The 17211-nt window shown below is 34.7% G+C and overlaps 3 protein-coding genes across 4 annotated transcripts; all 3 read right to left on the reverse strand.

Moving 5' to 3' along the window:
* Positions 1-2153: 2153 nt before the first annotated feature.
* On the reverse strand, positions 2154-4992 carry LOC112765088 (UDP-glycosyltransferase 87A1). Of its 2 annotated transcripts, none has more exons than XM_025810955.3 (2): positions 4171-4992; positions 2154-3259 (listed from the first exon to the last, which is right to left on the reverse strand). In XM_025810955.3, the coding sequence occupies exons 1-2, from the start codon at positions 4673-4675 to the stop codon at positions 2379-2381; spliced, it is 1386 nt and encodes a 461-aa protein (XP_025666740.1). In that variant the 5' UTR covers positions 4676-4992; the 3' UTR covers positions 2154-2378. The 2 variants fall into 2 exon arrangements, with proteins under 2 accessions (XP_025666740.1, XP_025666741.1); XM_025810956.3 differs by having other exon boundaries at positions 2154-3253; positions 4171-4986.
* A 2375-nt stretch (positions 4993-7367) lies between these two features.
* Positions 7368-8903, reverse strand: LOC140180924 (uncharacterized). The gene is made up of 2 exons (XM_072222613.1): positions 8414-8903; positions 7368-8053 (listed from the first exon to the last, which is right to left on the reverse strand). The coding sequence occupies exons 1-2, from the start codon at positions 8435-8437 to the stop codon at positions 7742-7744; spliced, it is 336 nt and encodes a 111-aa protein (XP_072078714.1). The 5' UTR covers positions 8438-8903; the 3' UTR covers positions 7368-7741.
* A 1825-nt stretch (positions 8904-10728) lies between these two features.
* On the reverse strand, positions 10729-12604 carry LOC112765494 (uncharacterized). Its single transcript, XM_025811394.3, has 3 exons — positions 11835-12604; positions 11105-11254; positions 10729-10952 (listed from the first exon to the last, which is right to left on the reverse strand). The coding sequence occupies exons 1-3, from the start codon at positions 12399-12401 to the stop codon at positions 10929-10931; spliced, it is 741 nt and encodes a 246-aa protein (XP_025667179.1). The 5' UTR covers positions 12402-12604; the 3' UTR covers positions 10729-10928.
* Positions 12605-17211: the final 4607 nt, after the last annotated feature.

Consider the following 17211-nt stretch of genomic DNA (forward strand, 5'->3'; position numbering starts at 1 on the left):
CAAATGAATTTACCTTAACATCCTCCTTCACCCTCGTGCTAAGCTTCCAATCCTCCACTATAATCTTACTATCCAATGGCTGGTCAAAAACAATAGGGAAGGTTAGAAAAGGAATTCCACAAAAGACACCTTCTTTGTTGAATAATTCTACCCACATGTGACCAAAACCCAACAATAGCATTATGATACAACACTGTCAATTGGTCACACCATGGCACCACTAGTCCCATTTATTTTCCCATAAATTTGGTCCAACCTTGAAGGCTTGAAGCCTCACCACGTCCAAACCAAAGGAAATCTAACACCATTACTTTCACTCATTCCAAATCCAATCTCTTCAATTTGAGCACCTGAAACCGAAAAAGCACTCCCTTGTGAGATTTAAAGTACAGAACCATTCGGTTGGAAATCTAGCCACGCCAAGTGTGTGTGTGGCTATTATAATTGTCCTTGTTTATGTCTTAATGGCTGAAATAAGGTATGGTAGGGCCACTAGTGTAAACTGACAGTGGGAATTCTGCTTTTAGAGCATCAATGGTCTGAGGCTCGAGCCCGTAAATGAAAGTGAACAAAAGGTACTGTACTGTGTGGACCCATTTGACACCTTTCAAGGACAATTCCATTGTTTGGTTGCATCTATGGCTGCCATCGTTTAAAGGAAAATCAGCATGCCATGTGAAGGAAATCCCAGGGATGTAGTCCTTACGTTTGTCACCCTCTTCTGAACTTGCATCTCAATAATATTGCTCTTAATTTTCGTGGAGTTTGTCTTATTTGATTGTTATTCATCGAGTGTATTGATAGATTGCACTACCATGAAGTTGGTCGTTGCTAAAAGTTTATTAAGTCTGATCTCTGGTCAAACAACAAAATTTGGGAGACCCGCATTTGTCTTCATTATGACTCATAATCTCACGTGCAATTGTCTTTACGTGAAATTTTGTTGAAAATTGTTAAATGATTATTTAGTTAAACTTATCAAATCATTTAATAGTTTTTTAACTCTCAACTTCACCTAAAGATAAAAGATAAATGCATGTGAGTTTTTATTTTTCACCTATACCAAATATATTCCGCTTGCCAAGAAGAAGTGAAAGGCAGCACCTATGCTAATTCAACAAGCAGTTCAATGTTGGTTCATATTCGTAACTGTCTAATATAAGCAGTTTTCGTTCTTGATTTAGTTTCTTGCAATTGCTATGGGTGCTACATGTGAGATGTTACCCTGAATGGTTTACAAGTTCATATTGATGTGCAGATACAACTTCTCATTGTCAAATGGAGAGGCCATAAGCACTCCAGAATCGTTTATTGTAAAAATATATACCTATTGATTTATTATAGAAGAGAATTATTTTTGGGTATGTTTTAGTTGAGAAGTCAGAACTTTATGCTAAAATAATTTATTAGGATCTTGGATTTATAAGCTAAATGTATATTTTGATATCCATTCGGTTGACTCTATTTAGTTAAACAGGTTTTTAATTTAAATCAATAAAAAGTAAATATTTCCACACATGCGTAAAAGAAAAAGTTGTTAATTAGGCAGCTAATGTTATTTTGCAATACCTTGATGCGTAAACACAATACAAAGTATTTCGTTATAGATATAGCTCCTGCGAAATGAACCTATTTTTGTGAAACATTGTCTCATTTCACAAGAGGTTGCAAAATGAGTAGAATGTTTGTGTGTCTCAAACTGTAATGAAGGATTGCAAATTAGGGGAGTCTTTGTGTGTGACGCCAAGTGGAGGGTGCGAAATAAGTGGGAATTTTATTATCCACTGGCCTGATTAAGTGATTATACATGAAACAATTCGCAAAGGACTAAGCAAGTTTCATTTTTATCACATTTAGAAGAGTTGAAAAGACTCGAGTGAGAAAGTCCTCAGTAAAAGGGGAGAAAAGAGCAAGAAACAGAAAATAGCATCAAAATTAAGGCAAAAACTAGGCTAAGCAAACCCAATTGGGTAGATGTAGTATCGCATATTTCTGTATTTTTTCATTTCAAAGTTAGAGTAGAAGTTTTACTTTTTAACTAAATAACTTGTACATTTGATATGGTATGATTACTACTTCAAACTTAATCAGGATATGTAGGTACAAGTGCTACTTCACATCAGTATATGCATAAAGTCTAGATATTAGCCTCATTGACACACAGAAATCATAATGCTGTACTATATCTGCAAACTTCAAACTGCTAATGCAGAATGACAAATACAGCTAACAGAATATCCAAGTTCACTTGTGTGGCATTTTACAATGTCAAATACATCCAAATTTGCAATTGGTATAAGAATAGAGTCTCCAATTCAGACCTTAGTTTAACACCATTGCTTTATGTGACTACGGAGGCAGAGATGCATTTTCATTTTTCAATCCACTAATGGCCTTGAAATGTCTCTTAGAAATGCATCTAGGTTCCCATCAGATGATCCACCATTCGCAACTGCTCTGTGACACATACCCTTAAGTTCTCTTGCCCTCTCTCTGATTTTAATTCCCTCTCTGCTCTCAAGATCCATAAACCTCTTAACCAGTTCCTCTATCTTTTCCTTTGCCAACAGCTTATCACTCCCCAAATTTGATGTCTCTACCTTCCACCCATTCTTCCACTCATCTACAATTTGGCTGCTGTTGGGAACTTGATCCAAGAAAAGAGGGAATGTAAGCATCGGCACGCCGGCATACAGGGCTTCTAGTGTGGAATTCCATCCACAATGGCTCCAGAATCCACCTATGGAAGGATGAGTCAACACCTTCAATTGGTCACACCATGGCACCACCATACCCTTTTCTCCACACTTGTCTTTCATCCGAGAAGCTTCTGCCCGAGCCACCCAGAGGTAGCGAATTCCACTGCTGTTTAGCGCTTCGGCGATTTCATCCATTTGGGTACTAGACAATAAGAGGAAACTGCCCAGAGAAATGTATAACACTGATTGAGGTGGTTGAGAATCTAGCCAATTTGCATAGTCAGGGCTATGATCACCAATGTTATAATCTTCTCTTAGCTCCAAATAAGGTATGGCAGGGCCAATAGGATAGACTGGAAAAGAGTATATAGCTTTCAGAGAATCAATTATTTCTGGTTCTAACTCTTGGACTGTGGTGAGTAGAAGGTAATTTGCTATTGGAACCTTTGAGATACACTCCATTGCAAGCTGCATGACTTGGTCATCATTCTGATGTAACACCGTTTCAATGTCTGCCAAATGAGCTGAAGAAATTCCTGGGATGTTCTCAGCTTCTGCATCTTCATGAATCATGAATTGAAACCACACAGATTAGACATACAGCAATCATAAATAGGTGCATGAATATCACATTCCACTTGCACAGTCTTTGAACTATATGTAAGGAGAAAATCTCACGTTGATATAGATCTCCCATTCTTTCTATAATTGGTAATAGATTAGATTGTTGCTAGTAGTCTCCAATAAAATACAGAAGTTTTGCATGATCTAATTTATTAAGGTGTTCTGAGAACGTGTCTAACATCTGTACAGCAAAATATAGGAAGGCAACTTACAATTCATCTAATTTTACCTCGCTCAATATTTCTTGTTTATTTTTTTTCTCAAGGAAAACATTAGCGTTATTCTTTCCATTGGAAAAAAATGAAAGGAGAAAACAAAAATTTCAAAATTGAGAAAATTTTTAAAATACAGTCATTGTACTTCAAAGAAAAAAATACTAAATAACCAGAATTTTTGCTGAAAATTTGATGCTAGAATAAAGTGACAACATCACAAAAACTTGATAAAAAGCGAGCTTCACGATTTCGTCGCTTCTTATCAATTTAATCATCACCATAATTTCTAACGAAAATTCTTATAATCTTTTGATTATATAGCACTACTCAAAATTGCAAGTTTTCTCAATGTTCTAAAAATTATATTCAAGTTCAACCATTAATCATCTAATTTGAATATTCTATAGTTCAGTTGCGATTTAATCCCGATTCAACAGAAAAATCTCACTAGTAAAACAATCAAATCATGAATAAAAATAGCGGCAGTTTAATTTCTGATTCAATATTCCACTTTGTAAAAATATACTAGTCTATTGCGATCATTAATATACCTAGCCCAAAAATTATTAATATAACTAGCGCAAAAAAAAAAAAAATTTAAATTAAGAACGTCTGTAAACCATTCTCATTACCTAGAGAAGTAGCCACCAAATTCTGCTGTCGTGCAAACACATCAAGGTGATGCAGCATCGAGTAAAACGACGCTGACATAGTCCAAAACGCAGCCACCGGAATATTCCTTCGCTTCGCAACGGCTACGGGCCACCGCAGCTCCACACACCCGACGATTGCGCTCACCGGCGGCTCAAGCCGGTCCAGAAGCTCCTCAAATGGCGCTTCCATCTTGGTCATCGTGGCTTCATAGAACGCCGGAAAATCAACGGCTTTCAGGCGCTCCGGCGGCACCACGTTGGGTATGGTGGCGAAGCGAACCGAGTCGGGCTTGGGCTCGCTGGCGATGTATCCGAGCCACTCTTCAGTGACGACGAAGGTGATGAGGATGCTTTTCGGTTGTCGTGATGCTAGGGTTTTGCAGAGGTTCATCATGGGATTGATGTGGCCCCTTCCCGGAAACGGCATCGCCACCACGTGGCACGTGTTCGTTCGGCCATCACCACCGGCTCCGGAGGTGTGCATCGCCGGTTAACCAGAGAAGTAGGTAAGTGAGCGTGTTATTTGTGTAGCCAGTAAAGAGTGCAGCATAGTTTGGTTCAAAGATGGTTTAATGAATGATTGATCTGTTTGGTTTATATTTTAATCTGAGTTGGGAGATTACTTTACTTCCATTTAGAAGAAACAATTATGGTCCGGCTATACATCGAACTGATTTTGTCAAAACCAAGTCCAAGTTGACCGAACTCAAACAACAATATTCATGTTCGTGTGAATCATACATTTTTCTTTTTCGCTTTTTATTTCAGTATTTCACGCACTTTTTTTTTTCTTCCCGTTCTTCTTCAGCATTGTTCTTTTATTGATGTTGTGCTGCTGTATTTTTTTATTTTTTTTCGAGTAATTATTGCAGTAATTTTTATTTTTTTTGGTTTGATTTTTTATTTTATTTTTATTAAAAAAATAAAATAAAAAAATTAATAAAAAACTTAATTTTGATGCATTATTAATGTAAAATCCTTTTATATGTAATAATTATTTTATATTAATTACATGAATGATCATTAAAAAAACAGTTATAATTATATAATTGTATAAAATATTTTATATTATCGTTGTATCGATAAAAATGCAAAACAAAAAAAAGATAAAAAGGAGGAGGAGGGAAATTCTCGTATCATTTTTAATTGTTGTGATAAGGATTATGATGTGAATGTTTAGGGGTGTCTGCGGTGCAGTTTGGTTCGATTTTTCAGAGAAAAGTCATCCAATTCGATCATCTAATTAAATTACGGTTCGGTTTGGTTCGGTTTTTTATCAAGGCTATTCGAATCAAACCAAACCAATTAAAATCGATTTGGTTTGATTCGGTTTGTTCGGTTTTTTCAATCAATTAAAAAAAAATACTACCATACTATTTCACAAAGTCATAACATTGAAATCGACAAACACAAATACACAATAGCTAACAAAGTCTTGATCTAATGAAATTTATCGACAAAAGAAATTCAAATATGACAATTAAAGAAGTTTAATAGTTCAACAGTCAACACAACTGAAAATAAAAAATAAATTGTCATTAAAAGATGGCAAAGTTATGGTGTCTTCTCCAACAAAACAGCTTAACTTCTTAATGCAAACCAACTTGAAATAAAAAAGCAGTTACTTAATAGTTAACAACAACAACAACAACAACAACAACAACAACAACAACAACAATAATAATATAAAGAGAACAATTCATACCATAACAAGATATACTCAATCAGACTCAACACCAGAATCTTTTTCATTAGGATCAGGAGTGGGTGCAACTTCTACAAAATATATAAAACAAGAAACAATCATAACAAATAATATATATTAATAAAACTAGATTAAAATAAAGAAAATTATAAGTCGAAACTTAACCATACCTAATTCCAACTTCTCTAATTCCTCGATGAATTCATCAAGGACAAGTTTTGGAGAATTTCGGAGCCAATTTTGTGTACAAATTAACGCTTCAGTTGTCATCGGAGTTAGAGAACTCCTATAATTATTCAACACCCTCCCTCCAGTACTAAATGCCGATTCTGAAGCAACTGTGGAAACTGGCATGGCTAAGACGTCTCTTGCAATCTACCCAAGAATTGGATATTTAGTGGAATTCACTTTCCACCAATTTAGAATGTCAAATTGCACGCCACTTTTCTCTAATGCCTCCATAAAATATAACTCCACCTCATTCTTGTTAACACTCTCATTGAATTCCATTTCCTTCTCAAATTCCATAGCAAAAGAAGTTTCATGTGCCTCAAGCTCTTGTGTGCCAATTTCAGGAGGATATTGCCGACTAGATCTTTGATAGTTACCACCAAACAGCCTATAGCTATCAAACATCTTGAAAAGCGCATTTTCTCAACCATGCCTGAAAGCACCGTATCTAAGCTTCCCATCCAATGCTTAAGTGTAGACAATATTTTACAAAAGTCATTAAAGTGTTGAAAAGATGTCACAAACGTTGAACCAGAAACTTTATTGCTTACATCATAAAATATTTTTAAAAACTTGACAAAATGTCTTGCATTTTCCCAATCCTCAAACTTAAGGATCCCACCAGCCATCATAGCATATTCAGAATCTCTCTCCCTCAATCGTTTAAACGATTTTTGAAACTTCAAGCACTTTCAAGCATTAAAAAGGTATAGTTTCACTTGGTAGGAACATCTAAATGGATAGTGCCTTTTTCTAGAATTCTAACTTCCTTAATCATAGTTTTAAACCTCTCAGTACGACTTGGTGATGCACGGACATGCCAAACTGCATTTCTAATCTTTAAAATTGACTCATGCATTTCTCTTAACCCATCATTCACAACGAGATTTAAAATATGAGCACAACATCTAACATGTAAAAACTCTCCCCTTCATGGATGTGAGTTCCAATCCTCCATTCTATTTTTCAAGTAAGAAAGTGCAATATCATTTGAACTAGCATTATCAACAGTGATAGAAAAAACCCGAAATATCTCCCAGCTCAACAAATATCTTTCAATCTTCCTACCAATTGTTTCCCCATGTGATTCTTGATAGCACAAAAATTCAAGACTCTTTTTTTGCAGTTTTCAATTAGCATCAATGTAATGAGCAGTAAGGCAAAGATAGTTCAAGTTTTGCACAGATGACCAACAATCAGTTGTCAAACAAACATTTTGATTTGGTTGAGAGAAAACAGACTTAAACTTAATTTTTTCATTCAAATAAAGCTTCCAACAATCCCTAGCAACTGTGAGCCTTCCAGGAATTGGAAACTTGGGTTGCAAACAACTCGTATAATAACGAAAACCCTTCCGTCAACATGCGAAAAAGGCAATTCATCAACAATAATCATTCTAGCAAGCGCTTGTCTACAACGATCAACATCAAATGACACGGCAGAAAGTGAACTACCTATCCCTTTCCTATCATCTTTTATCACATCTTGAAAACAAAGAATCTTTTGGGTAGGATCTAATGCCTCCTTCGGAAATTTTTTGCATTGCGACAACAAGTGATTTTTCATGTTACTAGTGCCATTTTTATGTGTATCAGAAGCATAACTAGCCCCACATCAATTACATTCATCTCTAGGGTACTGTGGATTACTAGTTTCATCTTTAGTAAAGTGATCCCATGTCCAAGACTTGGGTCTACAAGGTTTTCTCTTACCTTCATCGGTCTCAGTTTCAACGGAGTCATCAACGGGAGCTTCTTCAACAGGCCGCCTTTTCCCTCGGCCTCTACTAGCAAGCTTCCTTGTGTTTCTATGAGGAGCTGGCACAGCAGGCAATGCACTCGGAGATCTGATGCTTGTTGATTCATTCAGAAGATGAACTGGCGGCAATCCGGTGTTGCCCATATTCTCACTTGAACTGACGTCAAACTACATAAACAAATACAATAAATCAAGAACAGAAATACAACAACAAATAAATTAAAACCCAGCAATAAACTGAACAATAAATCAATAACCAGCAATACCAAATTACCAACAATAAACTGAACAATAAACTGATCTCAATAAACTGAACAATAAATCAATAACCAGCAATACCAAATTACCAACAATAAACTGAATAATAATATGAAAAATAAACTGAACAATAAACTGATTTCAATAAACTGAACAATAAATCAATAACCAGCAACAATAAAATAATTCAACAATACCAAGTTACCAACATTACCTGACAAACAGCAAGTAGCAACAATGCATCAATAAATAGCAATTGGTAAACATTACCTGAATCGGTGGCTCGGGTTCCATATTGACTTGAATCGGTGGCTGGGTGGGAGACTGGGAGGTGCTGTGTTGAACTGTTGATCGTGGCCAGAACCCAGAAACGTTGCTGGGTGGTGGCGTCTCACTGGCGTGGTGCTGTGCTGGCCTGTTGGGTCAGTGGGTGGTGGCGTGGTGCTGGCCTGATGGGTCAGTGGGTGCTGCGCACCTGTTGTGCGAGCTGGTTGTGGCTACCTGGCTAGGGCTTCGTGTTCGTGGTGCACCGGCGATGGGGATCTCTGCTCTATCTGTGAAGAGGAAGGCTTCGGTGTTGGGACTTGGGAGGAAGACTTCGAGGTTGTGGGAGGAATGTGGGTGCCGCCGGCCTCGAAACTCAAGGACGTGGGTGGATGGGTGCGCATAGGGTGAGATTGTGAGAAGAGAGAGCTAGGTTAGGTTTTGATTAAGGGTTAGGGACGCGTAGTAGTAGCATTCGTTTGGGGATCGGGGGGGGGGGTGGGGGCCTGGGGGGTGGTTGGTATTTTTTAGGGTTTTTTTTCAAATTGGTTTGGTTCGATTCGGTTAGGGTTTTCATGGTCAGAACTGAAAACCGAACCGAACCGTAAAGAAACAACAAAACAAGTTTTTTTTTTTTCGATTTTTTCAGTTTTCGATTTATTCGATTTTTGGTTATTTTGGTTCGGTTCGTCGGTTTAGTTCGGTCCAGATCGATTTTGAATATCCCTATGAATGTCCATTTATTATGGGCGGCTCACACATTCTCAAAAATGAATTATATTAAAGAGATTTAAAAATGTAAACATTTCACTTATATAAATAGTGAAGCATAATTGTACATTAGTACACTACAATAACAAATAAAAATTCTCTCTTTCTATATCTCTCTGAGTCTTAAGTTGAAATATATATATATATATATATATATATATATATATATATATATATATATAATTACTTCTAGTAAATATATTAATTACTTCTATTATTATAGTGAGATAATTATATTAGTAAATATTAATACTAGAGTCTTCTATTTACACTTTTTATATTTATTATATCTTATTTATTTATTTATTTTACAATACGTTATCAGCACGAGACTCTGATCAAATTTTAGGAAGACTCAGGTAATAAATTTTCATTATATCGAAGCTTTCTCATCTTGAATTTAATGTTCTTGATATATCTGGAAACAACTATTTATCATGGATATTAAATGCTAAAATCCATCTTGATTCAATGGATCTTAGAAATATCATTAAAGCTGAAAATAATAGATCCCAGAAGGATAAAGCCAAAGCCATGATCTTTCTTCGTCGTCATCTTGACTTTTGAATTGTCAACACTGTTATATCTGCAATTACGGCCACTGCAAGAGTTTAAATTTTTTATTTATGATTTTGAATGTGTTTTAGAAATATTTTGTGTATCACTTCATAATTTTAAATGTGTTACAATTATTTTTTAATGATTAAATTTAAAGTTTAGATTTATAATTTTAGATGTGTTTCAAAAACATTTTCTGTATAAGTTAATAATTTTAGATGTGTTACAATTGAAAAAGAAATTATGGTCACTCTAAAAAAAAAGCGGAGGACGAGATAGAAGAATAGAAGAAAGAAGAAAATCGTGTTAGAGAGAGAAAAAGAACGTAAAAAAAGGAAACAATAACTAACTATGAAGTGGGTAGAAAATTAGAAAAATTTTAATTTTTAAAATTTAAATTAATCTTAATTATAAATATATATCTAAAAATTAAAAATATATTTTAATTAAAAAATAATTAAATAATATTAAAAGCTGACGAAAAACTGAACAAGTAATATTTTCCTAAACATAAGATATCAGCAAAACCAAACTGTTCTATTATTATACATTTATAGTGTAAGCTTTTCTAGTTTTCTTGTTGGGTTTTGTATTTACAGTATTCATGCTTATTAAATTAACTCAGAAAATATCAAGCCCACCCCGCCCCCCTCTTTTTTTTCTTGTCGATTTCGAAATTAAATATATGCTTTTCATGTAAAATAGGGGGGGGGGGGGGGTGGGGGGAATAAAAATCGGAGGTCAATTCGATTTTCTACATAAGAGCCATGCAATGTGCCCATTTAGCGAACCTTTTGATGTAAAGTCCATCACTAAGTGACAATTTCAGGCCATGCTTTAAAAAATGCACAAAAGGGTAAAGAGACACCAAAAGGAACACAAAATGGAAGTTAATGACGAAACTGGTGGACCTCACCAATACAAAGTCCACCAAACATTAAAATTTCCCCAAACTAAATAATTTTCATTAGTTGAAAAAGGACAACAAAGTATTTGGACCAGAAATTAGGAGCATATATATTTTATATTTTTCTTTTTCCAAATTAATATGAATTGCAAAGAAGATGATAATAATTAGAATGGATAAATACAAGAATATTTCATTTAGAACCAATTAAAATAATTGTACGACTTGTCATCTTAGATATTTATGAAAGATACTTTTGGAGTTGCCAAAGTGGGATCTTCTATGTCAATGTCTCTTCACAAAGCGACCCTACAAACCAAAAATATCAAGAAAAAAAAGAAAAAAAAAAAAACCTGTTCCTCATCAGAAAACAAAAAAGTGCCCAAATTGCAAATTTATAACCAATAGAAGAGAAGCAAATAAATAACATGGGAAAAAAAAATTGAAATTCAAAAAGTGACCTTGATTCTTGGTCTTTTATCTGCGTTTAGTTTCCGAACTTGGTATCTTATCTTCTTGGAGAACAATCTGTTCTGGCGCTTCTCTTTGTACCTTAGAACACTTGCTTCCCTTCTTGTTCTTTCTTCTTCTAATACTGGCACTTCTCCCATCTAAGCACAATATTCATGAGGCTAATACTATCTAATTAACAAAATAATAAGAGTATAATAATTATGAAAATATGTTCTAAGAATTCATTTGCAAGTGAGAATTTAATAATAATAATAATAATAATAATAATAATAATAATAATAATAATTGTATCACTCTTAATTAAAACATTTAGATCAAATAAGTGAATAACAACATCTTAATTGCTAAAATCAAGTGAAACAGCCCAAAATTTTGAAACAACATAAAATGTTTTATCAAAGAAAGAAGATCAAATTAAATTTCAACCAAAAAAGAAACGCTAATAATCATATATCATTAGAGAGTTACAATATAGAAATCTGAACATGAACTATAATAATTATGATTATTTCAGAGAAATACTCACAGTAATTATATTCTAAAGTTATCTTAGGAAAACATCAATAATGACAAGATATGTTTGAACTCAAAATTATGAGTGAATCCAAACATATTCTACACATAAACTTGCAAACATACCTTCACGAAAAAACAGTGAAAAACAAATATGAAGATTAAGGAGAAGCTTAAGGGAGTGAAGAAGATGAGAAGACTAACATAGTAGTAGCCATTGTTGGTGGTTGCCAATGAAAGTGAGTAGTCATCAGCCCAAAGAGAGCCACGGTCAGACCAAGCATCCAAAACCTCTTGATAGTTCAAATTCAAATTCAAAGCCACCATCTTTTCATCTTCCACTTCCCAAAACCCAACATTATTGTTATTACTTTCTTCTTCCCTCTTTACTACCATTTTCTTCACCTCCTCCTCCATTAGGCACTTGTTATTATTGCTTACTACCTTCAATTCATTTTCTGCTTCTGGGAATCGATGATGATCCTCCTCCCATTCCATGAAATCCCAACGAAGCTCTTCATCATCGCCACTACAACTAGTTACCATTCCCTGCTGTGGAGATGGTAACAACTTTTGTTCTTCTTCTTCTTCTTCTTCAACGTCCAAGACTCCTTCAAGTTGCTCCAAGATACTGAATTCTTCATCATCATTATCATGGTATAGTAGTTGGTGGTTATTGGAAAAGGGTAATATGGAGGAGGAGAAAGTAGCTTCTGGCACTTCTTGTTCTTCCTCTTTCTTTGGACTTCTAAGCAGTGAAGTGTATCTCATCTTATCTCTGAAAACGGCTGTTTCTCTTTCTCTATCCTTCCGTGTTTTTGTGTGTCTCCTCTTCAATTTCTATTTGCATAATAATGCATTACACTGATGTTTGTCTATATCTATATCTATATATATATGACTACTATAATTATAAAAACTATCTTTTTAGGGGGGTCAAATGATAACACACTATCTCAATATTTGGCAAATTTATCAATATGCTGTCAGCCAGAGGAATGTTACATTAATAATAATACGAGGAATACTAGGGACCAGCAACTTTTGTGATTTGTAATCATCAAATAGCTATTAATAATAGTTTTAATGGTGTGAGATTTCATCAAATAGCTTATCAAAGTTGCTGGTCCCTAAACTTTTCCTAATAATAATAATAATAATAATAATAATAATAATAATAATAATATAACCTCTAACAAGAAGAATAAACATGGTCAATTAGTGGAGGAAATAGATAATCCACATATGTATATGTATGGAAGGATAAATAGACATATGGAAAAGTATAAACTAACTCTATATATAGCCAACTTAATATAGCAGTTAATTTTTTAAAAAATCCTAATTTTAAAATTTAAAACACCTAAATATGCACCAACTATTCAAAAAGTCCTGATTTTAAAATTTTAAAATCTAAAATACGCTTCTTCTTCACCTTTCTTCTCATAGTCATAGTGGAATGCTTCCCTGCTGTTGTCACTGCAACCTTGGTGGGCCGGTCTTTTCGTAACTCCCATAAATGTGGCGGTCGCTGCGTTTGTGCTTCCCCAACCATGTTTTGGAGCTTCTTTGTCGCCGAGTTGCGTATTCCTTGATTCCAGATGTGTCGCCTCCACTACTTGTTGTTTCTCATGGATGAGTGGTTAGTGGCAACTCTCCATCAAAATTAGTCACGTTGAACGCAACCCAGAACTCTCCTGTGTTCTCATATGTGGATTTGGATCACAATCAATTTTGCAGCGTCAATAACTTCATCAATTGATGGAGACTCGAAATTAGTCTCTTTGTGAATTATCCTTCTGTTGAAGACAATGTTGATGGCGTTAATCTTATTCTTTGTCAACATAATGATCATGTAAGTTAGTTTAAATGTTTGTATTGTTTGAATTTGAATGTTTTTTTGTCAGGTTTTGTATGTTTATGTAGCGAGTAAGTTGGATTTTTTTCATTATATTTTGGATGTTTCAATATGAATGTGGATATATAGTTATTGGTTGTTAGTTTTCAACATAAATGTAGATAGTTATTAATTGTGGATTTTGTTTTCCAGATCTCATGTTTATTTTGCACGCATTTTGGATGTTTCTTTCTGTAGTATAATGTATGTTTTTATCCTAAATTTGGATATTTATTGGATGTTAGATAGCAGATGCTTCTTTCAAGTCATGTTCATATTTTTTTAAAACATTTTGGTTGTTCTTTTCTTTATTTTTTTTGAGTAAACTACTATTTCTACCAATAAAAGTTCAGAACGCTGACAAATTTATTCATGAATTGATTTTATATCCATGAAAGATGGACTTTTGCAGATAAAATTATCCGAACCCTAAAAAATTAAATATAATTCCCAAATTACCTTCTAATATAACTTAACTCTAACTTCTAATTTAACTTCACGCGCCACTACCCCAATCTCAAACCCTACCACCACTCTCCTCCCCAACTACTGCCATCACCATCACCACCCTTTCTCCTCCCTCCACCTCTTCGACTCTGACCTCAACTGCAAGCTCCGCTTCCCCCTCGCCTTCCTCTCCTTCCAAAACTCCAACTCCGTCGCATCCTCCCCTTCTGTTTCATCCTTCAAAGCACAAATATCCATTCCAAAAATTTCAAATGGAAAAGTAAATAACTAACCCAAAACACACTAGAGTTCCTATCCTCCTCCGAAGCTTCAAAAGCTCAGAACTTGTTTATGGTTTTAGCGTTAAATCAGAAATGGGTAACGAAAAATGAGAGAAGAGTGAAGGGTTTAAAAGGCATCATTGTAAAACCAAGCATTGAAGCCATTGGTGATGGTCCTCATTGAACTCGTCGCCCTCTATTTCTCCGGCAACAACAACCACCAATGGATGAAATTCTCCTCCAATCTTCCCGTGAAACTGTGGAGTTCAGTCCTAATTAGAGACCGTGTCCTCATGCTTTACAAGTTTGACTTGTAGTGGCTAATGGAGGTCGCACGACGGTGCTGATGGTTGGTGGATTGAAGTCGACATTTTTGCTGAACGCGCTGTTCTCAACGATCTTGATTTCATGGTTTGATTTGACGACGATGGAGTGGGAGGAGACAGGGAGGATTCCACCGGAGATATTCCGATGCTTTAGGGAGTCTATCAAGTTCAAGATTTTTGGAGGCGGAGACAGGGTTTCCTTCTTGGCGAACCGGATCGGGAAGAAATTGGTGCTTTGGGACCGGTCCAGGAGCAGTGGAGATGTTGTTGGTGATGGTGATGGCGAAAGTGATGGTGGTAGTTGGAGATGAAAATTGTGGAAGGGTTTGAGAGGGAGTGGTGGTGTAGAATAAAATTAGAAGACAGAGTTAAGTTATATTAGAGAGTAGTTTAAAAATTTTATTTAAATTTTAGGACGGATAATTTTGTCTGCAAAAGTCTATCTTTTGTGGGTATAAAGTCAATTTTATTTTTTTATGGGTAGATTTGTCAGCATTCTGAACTTTCATAGATAGAAATAGTAGTTTACTCAGTTTTTTTTTTCTAGTAGTCTCATGTACTTCGTTTTGTATGATTTGTTAATAAGGTTTTGTATGTTTATATAGTAGGCATGCATTTTGGATTTTTTTTTGTTATATAATGGATATTTTTAGTATGATTTTTACATGTTTATTGGTTAGTTGATTTTGGATTTTTTTGGTTCTTTTTTTGGATGTTCTTTTTCTGTCTTATCTAATGGTTCACATTTCGGTTGGGTTTGGACATTTTTTGTTCCAGTTTTTGTATCTTCATTTTTCAAGCATTTTGGATGTTTCTTTTTGTTATATATTGAATGTTTTAAATATGATATTATATGTTTATTGATGGTTAGATTTCGGATGTTTCTCTTATGTCATGTTCGAAGTTTCTTTTTCAATGTTTTGGTTGTAGTTTTGTTCTTTTTTTTTTCTAGTAGTATATTTCGTATATTTATTTAGCATTCATTTTGGATGTTTATTTTTGTTATATAGTGGATGTTTTTAGTATGATTTTGAATGTTTATTAGTTATTAGATTTCAGATGTTTCTTTTTACTCATCTTTCAAAAGTTGGTTTTTAATGTTTGGGTTATTTTTTCTTTATGTTATCCGAATATATGTTTAGGTTGTGATTACACAAAAAAAAACACTTAAAAATCAGCCTAAAGTCTCATAAGCACTCTTTTTGTGTTTAAATTATTTTACAGGTGCCTGATCACACTGACATTCGTTAAAAGGAAATCCCAACTATAGGAATGTGTTTTGATTTGCTAGAGTGGGAACATGAATTTTATGCGAATTGTGAAAAGAAAGTAGGGTTTGTTATTAAAGTCAAAAACACAAATTTTGACAAGATGAATAAGAAACAAAAGGTACCAATTAACCAATCCATTAGTTGTAGTCGAGAAGGTTATCGCACGTCTCGTGTGAGGGCAGCAGCTCAAGCAAATATAATAACTACTACGAAATACAAAGCAAGGATGTGTGTCATGTTCGATAGGGAAAAATGGAATTAGATGGTGTCGAGGTTAGGCATTCGCATCATTGTTCTTCTAAAAAATCAATTAAATACCATGAATACAGATAGCTTACCATCCATGCAAAGTGTGTCATTGATGATAATGATGAGACTGACATACAACCCAACAAAACCTACCTTGCACTCGCTAATGAAGTGGATGGTTCTTCAAACTTGTGTTTCTCAAAAAAGGATATGAGAAATTACATTATAAGAAAACTCCATTCTACTGATGATAATGTTGACTTGAAAGAAATGTTAAAGTATTTCTTGTGGATGAAAGATATCAATCCAAACTTCTTTATGCAATAGACATTGATGAGAGTTACAAGTTGAAAAGTGCACTCTGGGTAGATGAAAAGTGCAAAGCATCGTATGAATACTTTGGTGATATGGTATCTTTTCATACCATATACAAGAAAAATAAGTATCTGTACTTTTGTTTATATTTTAATTTTATTCATTAACACACTTTGGTTTCTTAAATGTGTTATTTCATTATTGGTGGTTGGCTTTGTTGTAGGCATGCACTACCATTTACATCTTTTGTCGGTGTTAACCACCATGGAAAGTCTACTCTTTTTGGTTGTGCTCTTTTAGGAAATGAGGATATCCCAAGCTTTGAATGGATACCTACGCATTGGGTGAAATGTATGGGAATTGTGCCACAGGGCATCATCACGAACCAATGCAAGGCCATGTTTGGTGCAATTAAAAAAGGTCTTACCATATACTCATCACAGACGGTGCATATGGCACATCATGAAGAAGATACCCCAGAAGCACCTAGGTTACTCTTGCTACAAAGATTTGCATGCTGACATGAGTGATATCATATGGAACTCTGGTTCTGTGGCCTCATTCGAGAGTGAGTGACCCAAATTCATAGAAACCTATGACTTAGGTCACAACAAATGGATTTCAGGTTCATTGCTAGTCACCTTGATTAAACTTATTTGCTAATTACTTCTGGATGTTTCTTTTTGCATATTTTAGATGTTCTTTTTCCTGTATTTTTTGGATGTTTCTGTTTGCACAGTTGACAATGTTTCTTTCAATTATATTTTTGGTGTCTCTTTTATCATTATAGGTGTA

Source organism: Arachis hypogaea, chromosome 17 (genome assembly GCF_003086295.3).
Source record: "Arachis hypogaea cultivar Tifrunner chromosome 17, arahy.Tifrunner.gnm2.J5K5, whole genome shotgun sequence".
Lineage (NCBI taxonomy): Eukaryota > Viridiplantae > Streptophyta > Magnoliopsida > Fabales > Fabaceae > Arachis > Arachis hypogaea.